Source organism: Gopherus flavomarginatus, chromosome 21 (assembly GCF_025201925.1).
Source record: "Gopherus flavomarginatus isolate rGopFla2 chromosome 21, rGopFla2.mat.asm, whole genome shotgun sequence".
NCBI classification, from domain to species: Eukaryota; Metazoa; Chordata; order Testudines; family Testudinidae; genus Gopherus; species Gopherus flavomarginatus.
In genome coordinates, this window is record NC_066637.1 from 5,059,553 (window position 1) to 5,070,003 (window position 10,451).

At 46.7% G+C, this 10,451-nt stretch overlaps 1 protein-coding gene across 7 annotated transcripts in view; it reads right to left on the bottom strand.

Moving 5' to 3' along the window:
* TNFRSF14 (TNF receptor superfamily member 14) overlaps positions 1–6,465 on the bottom strand; it is a 56,719-nt gene extending 50,254 nt beyond the window's left edge. For 2 of the 7 annotated variants that reach the window (XM_050931738.1, XM_050931735.1), the window contains exon 1: positions 6,129–6,465. In XM_050931738.1, the coding sequence (XP_050787695.1) occupies positions 6,129–6,189 (61 nt within the window). In that variant the 5' untranslated portion in view covers positions 6,190–6,465. The remainder of the gene's footprint in view (positions 1–6,128) is intronic. The other 5 variants (XR_007770803.1, XM_050931737.1, XM_050931734.1 and 2 more) reach the window with 5 other exon arrangements.
* Positions 6,466–10,451: the final 3,986 nt, after the last annotated feature.

Consider the following 10,451-nt stretch of genomic DNA (forward strand, 5'->3'; position numbering starts at 1 on the left):
ACAGTGTTTAATCATAGAATCACAGACTTAATGGTCCCTTCTGACCTTAATGATCAACTAGTCTGACCTCCTGCACAATGCAAGCCACAGAATCTTACCCACCCACTCCTGTAATAAACCCCTAACCTATGTCTCAGTTACTGAAGTCCTCAAATTATGGTTTAAAGACCTCAAGGTGCAGAGAATCCTCCAGCAAGTGACCTGTGCCCACGCTGCAGAGGAAGGCGAAAAACCTCCAGAGCCTCTGCCAATCTGCCCTGGAGGAAAATTCCTTCCCAACCCCAAATATGGCGATCAGCTAAACCCTGAGCATGTGGGCAAGACTCACCAGCCAGCACCCAGGAAAGAATTCTCTGTAGTAACTCAGATCCCATCCCATCCTACATCCCATCACAGGCCACTGGGCTTATTTGCTGCTAATAATCAAAGATCAATTAATTGCCAAAATTAGGCTATCCCATCATACCATCCCCTCCATAAACTTATCAAGCTTAGTCTTGAAGTCAGACATGTCTTTTGACCCCACTGCTCCCCTTGGAAGGCTGTTCCAGAACTTCACTCCTCTAATGGTTAGAAACCTTTGTCTAATTTCAAGTCTAAACTTCCTAGTGTCCAGTTTATATCCATTTGTTCTTGTGTCCACATTGGTACTGAGCTTAAATAATTCTTCTCCCTCCCTGATATTTATCCCTCTGATATATTTATAAAGAGCAATCATATCTCCCTCAGCCTTCTTTTGGTTAGGCTAAACAAGCCAAGCTCTTTGAGTCTCCTTTCATAAGACAGGTTTCAATTCCTCGGATCATCCTAATAGCCCTTCTCTGTACCTGTTCCAGTTTGAATTCATCCTTCTTAAATATGGGAGACCAGAACTGCACACAATATTCCAGATGAGGTCTCACCAGTGCCTTGTATAATGGTACTAACACCTTCTTATCTTTACTGGAAATATCTCGCCTGAGGCATCCCAAGACCGCATTAGCTTTTTTAACGGACATATCACATTGGCAGCTCATAGTCATCCTATGATCAACTAATACTCCAAGGTCCTTCTCCTCCTCTGCTACTTCCAGCTGATGCGTCCCAATTTATAACAGAAATTCTTGTTATTAATCCCTAAATGCATAACCTTGTACTTTTCACTATTAAATTTCATCCTATTACTATTACTCCAGTTTACAAGGTCATCCAGATCTTCCTGTATGACATACCGGTCCTTCTCTGTATTAGCAATACCTTCCAGCTTTGTGTCATCCGCAAACTTTATTAGCACATTCCCACTTTTTGTGCCAAGGTCAGTAATAAAAAGATTAAACAAGATTGATCTCAAAAACCGATCCCTGAGGAACTCCACTAGTAACCTCCTTCCAGCCTGACAGTTCACCTTTCAGTATGACCCGTGTTTACTGTTTAAGCTAATTTCAACTCCTTAATGTGATGGCTATTGGTTAAAGCTACCGAAGGAGACTGTATTACAAGATTTTTATTGGCTTTGCATGGGCAAGTTTTGCTTTTTTCCAGAAATGATTAAGGTGTTTAGCATACGGCAAAGATGGCAAAAATCATCATTTTCCAATGTACTGACATGAAATCTTTTCACATTGCATATTCTTAATTGTCAATGTATTTCACAAGTGATAATAGCTGTCTGTATTTTGACTTGAAATTTACTGACCAGATCAGTCTCACACTGGTCACAGGCTGACCACTACTAGCAGTATACAAGTAAAATTAGAAAAACCACTATGTTTCTGCAATTTCATTCCATGCACAGCATGGGCAAGATAAGTCTTCCCTTGTTCTATGCAACACAATACCATGAACTGATGCTGTCCAAGCTGCTAGTCATGTGAAGCAGGAACTTAAGGCATCCAAGTGTTTTGTAGATGTTCTTCTGGCAAATGAGCTTGATGAACAGCTTTCAAAGGAACAAGTGGTTTTGTATAATGCTGCTCCAATCCTTCAGTCTGAAACAGCCAAAATAAAAGCCACACAATATTACCCTAAGCCGGGACATTGTAGCATACAGAGATCAGCTACTTTTGGGCCCAGTTGGTGCTGGAGTTTGTCCTTTGGCTGACTGATAAAGAGGTATATAATTCAGCCAACAAGTATCATCCTTCAGAAGATATTCAAAGAAGTTGCAGTGTGTGCAGTATTCATCTGTTCCCAAATTATCACAACACTAACGCCACGAGCTAAGAGCATGCCACAAAAGAACCACAGTGTACATCAGAGATGCCATGGCACTCATGCAAATGATGGCTGGAGACAAATTGCACCCATTCAACGAATTGGCTGCTGAGTACTTGAGGCAAGTCCTAAAAGGATTTGACAAAGCTGATTCTGTAACTGAATCTTTGACAGATATGACAGGAGTAATTATGAAAATTGCAGAAAGACGATACTGGACAGGATCTAAGGCTGGATGCAAGAAATACCAGCTGATTGGTGGGTGCCCTGGGCCTTCATGGGAAAAGTTTCTAATCGTGGTCTCCAACAAGCCGTGACTTGTAAAATTCTCTGTGAATATATGGCTCAAGATGCACCTGCGAGTGTAGGAACACACCCAGCACACACACTCCTTCTTGCTGGAGGCGTTTCCAATGGTGAAGTAGCAAAGTCCATGACCAGTAGAGGTACTGAAGGAGCCCAAGACTCATACAGTACTCAAGAGGAAACAGACACAAGGATGATCTATCTGCTCTATGTGCTAATATGGCTTTTGTGTCTCTTGGTGTCCAAGGAACCACAGTAATTAGATCACCTCACACAGATGTTTTGCTCATGGGCATCGGGTATCAAAGGCAGGAGAAGGCAAAGCCCATCCCAACTGCCTGCATGGACCCACCCACACTCCACCCCCAGGTCCCCTTCTGCTTTCTGCCGCACTCTGCGGTGGCTCCTTCCCATGTGGCTGGGGCCCCAGGCCAGTGATACCAGAACTGGGGGCCAGGAGGCCATAGTCTTCCCACTTTTTGAAAGTGGGGGAGCCTGGGCAGTGGTGGGGAGCTGCAGTGGACCCTCCACCAGCCTGGGGTGCAGAGGGCTGAGAGCAGCCCCTGGCCGTGTCCCCGCCACCCAGGCTCCCCAGCCACCTGGGGCAGCAGAAGGGTCCGTGACTCCACACCAGTTCCCCACAGCTGCCCGTGCAGCGATCCCTGACCCGACCAGAGGGGCCGGAGGATGGGGCCTCGAGAGCTGCAGCCTGGCCATGGTGAGGAGCCACAGAGTCACAGACCCTCCATCTGTACTGGGGGGCAGGGACACGGGCCGGGTGCTCCTCAAGCCCCCTGCACCGTGGGCAGATAGAAGGGTCCACCACTGATCCCCACAGCTGCCCACCCTGCTCTTATCATGGCCGGGCTGTGAATCCAAGGCCTCCCCCAGCTGGATCTGGGTCAGGGAGAGCTGCATGGGCAGCTGTGGGGAGCCTGGGTCCTTCCACTTGCCCTGGGCAAGGGGCCCAGGACATGGGCAGGGGGCTGCTTTCGCCTCCACCTTGGGCAGGGTCCCCTGCTCCCCCCGACTTTTGGGAGGGCTCCGACGCCCTTGCCCTTGGCTGGGACTACTGGGGGCCAGCCCGTAGACAGAGACTTCAGGTGGCTGGAGCCGGGGTTTGCATCGCCCGTCAACCCGGCGCTCCAGGGCTGGGGGCTACACTGCCTGCCCGCTGAGTGCTTCGGGGCGGGGGGACGGAGGAGCAGGGCCCCAGGCAGAAAGGGGGGGTGGCCAGAGCCTAGCCTCCCTGAGCCCACGGTTCACCCACCACCCATGGTTTTGCTCCTTGCTGCTCACTATTTTCCAAAACCAGATTGAAACAGGCACCAATACCAGCAAAACTGCCCAGAGTCGCTTCAGACCTGTGCATACAATTTGTGACACACTTATTTCTGACTTTTGCCACATACCTCCTGCTGTACACACAGTAACAGGATGTGTTACTGTGTCATCCGTATTTAGTATTGGGAGGGGGAAATCTGTGTTTAATGTGATCAAAACAAAGAGCACTTACCATTTAAAAGGTCTTGCCAAACTGGGAGAAACTGATGGACAAGCCAAATATTCTGCAGCAAGGAAGTTGGTACCAGTCCTGTCTGACCAGCATGAGAAAGAAAGGGAGACCCACAGAGAACCGAATTTCTTGTATCTCAATCGACCCATCAAAAAGGTCAAGTCACTGGCCAAAATCCCACCATAAGAGAGTTTTGAAGAGCGTGTCAAAGATCATCTTGACAAACAACGATTTGGATGTCTTCTCCCAACCATATATCAGCTCACCATTGCAACGTGGATGAAAATATGTGGATGATGAACTACTGTACTTGCTGTATTCTTCAAGGGCCAAATGGCATCGCATCTTCGACATGACTTTATCTGTGCCTGTACCAGCAGGGGTTGTTGAACAGTTAACTGTGTCTAGTTAGAACAATCTTCCCTGGACAGAACTGTGAACAAGCCAAGGCACAGGAGACTTGGTAGCACAAGCACATTCAATGGAGATCATAGTGATGAACAAGATGATAATGATGTTGATTAGAAATGTTACCAGCACTATTGCTTTTCCATGATACTTATACAAGCTTATTATCATATTTTGTTTTATTGTTTAGGGTATTGCTGTGATGCTTTGAGGTCACAAAGAAATCCAGTTTTATCTCTTGAAATACACAGAGTCATTCAACTAACAGAAACAAATGCAAATTTCAAAGAGGTGATTTTAATGTGTTGATGGTGTCACTGTTTATCTCTGTTTCTGTGTTAAGGGCACCACTGGACAGCTCCACATTATACTTCATCTTAAAGTAGACATACAAAGCTTTCAAATGATGTGGGATGTGTATTTGTATAGAAAGACTGCCGTAAGAGGACCAAATTGGTGGTGTCTGCGACTCGCCTATCAGCCCCCTACTACCACTCTCCACATTCTGGGTCAAACTCTGCTCTCATTTAAACCTGGAAGAATTCTACTCACATTAATCTGGCTAGAATCCAGCCGTTACAGGCCTGGGACGTGATCCTCTGTCCCTGGATCATGTGAGTGCTCAGCTCAGTTTGGTCTAATCATGTGGATCCACAGTGATGGGGTTGGATTCATAGACTGTGGCCTTTGACATTTCAGCTAAAGCTGCTTTCTGTTCTGATTTTTCTAAATCCAGAAGCATGGGGGATACCCTGTTAGCCACTTGGAAATCATTTTCCTTTTTCTTCCAGTATATTCTCTTTCCCTTTTACCCATGGTGTGTTTTGCTGAGTACTTGGAATACAGTTGAAATTAGCACCAGTGTCTTTCAATATCAAGGCTGGACATATGGAGGTAATCTAGTCCAACCCCCTGCTCAAATCAGGACCAATCCCCAGACAGATTTTTGACCCAGATCCCTAAATGGCCCCCTCAAGGGCTGAACTCACAACCCTGGGTTTAGCAGGCCAATGCTCAAACCACTGAGCTGTCCCTCCCCCCCATTTCAGTTTACACTGTGACCCCCAAAATGGAAGGACTGAAATATGATTGGCCATGGAAAGCCCCAAACTGAGACCCAGCAGCACAGCTTTCATGTTGGCCAAGTGTTATTTCCCATGTTGGCCTGTCCCTCAGGTCCTTACAGCCATGGAAACCCTGGGAGGAATTTTTGAAATCAGTGTCCGTTAAAAAAAAACAAAATTCTGCCAATCTACATAATAAAAAGTCAATCCACTTAGACCCCGCCCCCCAAGCTCCAGGCTGAGTATCAGCTAATGAGAACAAACCAAAAATCACCCAGCGGTATTTTCTTCCTTCTAAATTAAGGAGGAAAAGTTTTATTTTAAATATTCATTTTTATTGTCCTTTGCTGTTTCCACCAGATGGAGTCCAACAGCTTCTAAAATGCAGACAGATTTTCTTAAACAAGGAATAAACCACCTCAAACTCCACACCATGTAGTTTGCGTTAGTAAAACGAATAAATGTAAAAAATTCAGCTTCCTGGGATTTTATTATTAGTCACAGTAGATTCCCACAATCCCCCTCCACCATTCCCCACCCCCCACCACCACATCTGGACCCCCAAACCTCCCAGTGTCTCTGCTCGGCAGGTCCAATCTGTTGGCTCCATTTTATTTCAGGAGCTTTTGGGATCCACTTACCCGGAGCATGGTCCTGAGAACAGACCGCAGTGCCTGGCTGCTTCTGCCCCCCACAGGGCATTGAGTCTGACGTCTACAGCTCAGCACGGCCTCCAGGTCCTGCTTCTGGTCTTAGTGAGCCTGGCGCCACCGCCGTGTCCGCGGGTGTCCGCCCCATGGATCCCCTGCTCCCTTCTCCATGGACCTCCCTGGGCCGCTAGCAGGACACAAGCCCAAAGTTCTGGTCCAGCTCAGGTTCTAATCCAGGCCCAACGGCCCAGCAATAGCAGCCGAGAGACCAGCTCCAGCCCAGCTCGAGGCTCGCTTGAAAGTGAAAGCGAAATAATATGCAAGCAGGCAGGGACTTTCCCAGTAGACTGATCTTTAGAGTTATATTGTTATAGGAAACAGAGACTTAGGGTAAACCCACGGTATAGTGGGCACATAGTGTTGACCCTACAGGGGTCACATGGAGGTAAAAACTACCTGTGCCATGGCTACATTAGGATTTTAAATCCGGGTAATTCTCTCCATATAAAAACATTCCTCTTTTTCCCCAGTGAAGACAGCCTATGTCGTGTTATAACCCCTCTCTTATCCATGTGTCTTGTGCCCCAGGTCAGCGTGGCAAACGCTAGAGCCAGGTCTAGCTGAGAGATTCCTGCCAGGCTAGTTATGCCAGTCAGGGTGTGGTGTGAGGTCTGACCAGCAAAGCCCCCAGTACAAATGCAGTTATAGAGGCAGAACAGCACTTTGCCAGTACAGCTTGTTTTCAGGGGGTGGGATTTGGAATAAGCTGTACAGGTAAAATCACAGCGTTGCCAGAGATGACGCAGGGGTCTGTTATATCCTCTGCCACATGCTTGGAATTTTTGTGTCCCAAACAAAGGCCAGAGCTCCTGTTTGTGGAAAGTTACTGACCCAAGCTGGAGTCCAGAGTCACATGAGCATATCAAATGTCCTTACACAGTTTGCTGACTCACTGGAGGTGATCATTGTCCCTTCCCTGTCTGAAGCATCCTCAGGAAGAACTATCAGGAGGGGATGAGTTTCTTCAATGGCCTTTTTTGAGGGCTGAGTGTTCTTGATGGGCCATCCACACATAGCTGTGTAGCCTTGATGTAAATTCTATCTTGGGGAGGTGAGGGTGTCACCCAGGAACACATGTGTAAGATCCAAGTACACAGTTAATATTCATAACTTCAGATACAAAGTGATACATGCATATAAACAGATAATCATATTTAGCAAATCAGAACTTTTCCACTTATCAGAGGGGTAGCCGTGTTAGTCTGTATCCACAAAAGCAACGAGGAGTCCAGCATCACCTTAAAGACTAACAGATTTATTTAGGCATAAGCTTTTGTAGGTAAAAAATCCACTTCTTCAGATGCATGGAGTGAAATTTACAGAACAGGCATAAATATACTGGCACATGAAGAGAAGAGAGTTACCTTACAAGTGGAGGCCAATTCAGTCAGGATGGAGGTGGTCCACTCCCAATAACTGAGGAGGAGCTGTCAATGCCAAGAGAGGGAAAATTGCTTTTGTGGTGAGCCAGCCACTCCCAGTCTCTGTTCAAGCCCAAATTGATGGTGTTAAGTTTGCAAATGAATTGTAGCTCTGCAGTTTCTCTTTGAAGTCTGTTTTTGAAGCAACCTTTCCACTGACCCCTTACATGATACAAGCTGTATAAGATCCATGGAAACTGTGACAGTGGTAACAACAGTGATATAAATGGTCACTTTTCTTATACAAGGCATCACATCAGCATAGAACATCTTCACCAGACGCACTGCAGCGCATTGGTACAGCTGCGCTGCTGCAGCGCTGTACGTGAGACATGGCCTTGGAGGGAACAGATGAAGTCCAATCAGAACTGTATTAAGCTCTTTGTGGGTTGTTTGCATCTCTGTCAGCATGTCCAAGGAGCAGCCAGCAACACTCTTGTTTTTAGTGATTTTAGTCAGTTTCACTCTCAGGTTGTTCCTGCTTTGATGTTTGAGCTTACAAAAAGGGTAGGTGAATTTTTATTGGGATTAAAAATAAATTGTAGAAACATTTCACTCCTTGAACAGTCAGGGGAATGAAAGATCTCGTTGTATACTAACAACTTTCTGCTGCACCTTAAAAACAACAAAAAATTGGGCTTAGTTCTGGGGCTGAATTTGAGTAGACATCATTCATTGAAGTGCAGGTCTGTGTGAATAGCAGAGATTATTCCCAGGAGGTGTCCACTTGGGTATTGCCCTCCTGACTTGGTTTTATAACATTGTACTTTTCTCTGAGGATCTCAAAGCACTTCTGCAAAATATAATTTTCACAAGCAGACCCCTGTAAGGTACTGAAGGCTGTGCTCCTTGTACAGGGGGATGGAAACTGGAGACACAATGCAGTGAAATAACTTGTCCAGAAGTCACTCAGGAAGGGGCAGCGCCAAGAAGAGAACCCAGTAGTCCTGATTCATAGTTCTCTGCTTTACTCACAATGTAACCTTGTCACATGCTGCCGTGCTACTAGTGATATGTAAACTGAGGGTCTGACTACTCTACCATGGTTACACTGGCTCAGCTACCATGCTAGAGTGTAGACGCATCCTACATCGACAGAAGGGGGGTTTCCATCAGTGTCATTAATCCAGCTCTCTGAGAGGTGGCATCTAGGTCAATGGTAGAATTATTCCATTGACCTTGCTGCATCTACAGTGGGGGGTTAGATCAACTTAACTATATCACACAGGGCACAACATTTTTACAGATCTGAGTGATGACGTTAGGTCCATCTAATTTTCAGATGTAGACAGGCCTAATGTAAAATTGGAACAACCAGTAAGAAACAACCATGTGCGAAGGTAACTACACTACACCAACCTGCTATGAAGCAAATCGTTCTACTCTAAGTAACTGCTGGCACCTTTTTCATGTTACCTTATATGTGAGGAAAAGAAAACAGGAACGGTGTAGGGTGCATCTGAAATTGTTAAAAGGTGAAAAAAAGCAAATTTATTCTGTGGTTTCAGTTACACTGAGAAGTAAAATACAAAATGCCCCTGCTCTGATCTAATTGTTGTGTTAAATGGGCAGATAGAAGGTCAGATTCTCTGCTAGTATAAATCGGCTTAGTTCCGCAGAGGTGAATGAGGCTCATCAGTTTGCACTAGCAGAACATCTGCCCCATAAAGTCTGAACTGGTGTACGTGCAGGGCCAGCTCCAGCTTTTTTGCCGCCCAAAGCAGCGAAGCTGGAAAAAAAAAACAACAAAAGATAAAGCTGATCGGCAGCACTTCAGCGGCAGCTCAATTGCGCCGCTTCACTCTTCCCTGGCAATTTGGCAGTGGGTCCTTCGCTCCCCCTCTTCCGTGGCACTTCGGCGGCAGCTCAAAGAGGAAGAGAGGGACAGAGGGACCCGCCACCGAATTGCCGCCAAAGACCCAGACGTGTTGCCCCTTTCCATTGGCCATCCCAAGCACCTGCTTCCTTCACTGGTGCCTGGAGCTGGCCCTGTGTATATGACTTGTTCTCTCATGAGCCACTGATCTCCCACCCACGGCTGCAAGCAACAAGAGCTTCCTTGTCATTTTTGATAGCTGCAGAGAGATTCATTTCCCTTTTTGCTGTGCTCGTCACACTGGACATGTGAGAAGGGCCATGTGAGCATTTGTTAGGGTACTTTCCTAGTTTTCCACAACTGGGGCAGATGGAGTCATTGACGCAAGGCACCCTTGTTAGAGCCAAATACTCTGAGAGTTTTCCCCAGGACTCCACCCCACAACTGGAGAAATCTTTAATGCTGCTCCACCTCTGTATTTTGTGCCCCTGTTCCAGCTAGCTGGCTGCAGATCCCCTCTATTAGGAGCAGATAGGAGCAGAAACATTCAAGTGTATGTGTGGCGGGGGAGTATGCAGTGGATGAAGTTCATCTTTCCTGAAACACAGAGGGGCTGATTCTCCTTGGCCTTGTGACTTTTGCAGTCACTGGTGTGGACGGCTACCCAAGGCCCAGGGCAACAAGTCACTGGCCAATAGACTACATCAGTGATTATTAATTATCATCCGTGTTGTGGTATCACCTAGGCGTTTCAGTCATGGTCCAGGGCATGGTTGTGCTAGGCACTCCACACGCACAGAACCAAAAGATGGTCCCCGCCCCAAAGAGACTACAATCTAGGCCAGGGGTGGGCAAAACTTTTGGCCTGAGGGCCTCATCTGGGCATAGAAATTGTATGGCAGGTCATGAATGCTCACAAAATTGGGACTGGGGTCCAGGAGGGGGTGAGGGCTCTGTTAGGGGCATGGGACAGAAATGTGGAGGCGGGGTGGGGCCAGAAAGGTGGAGTTCAGGGTG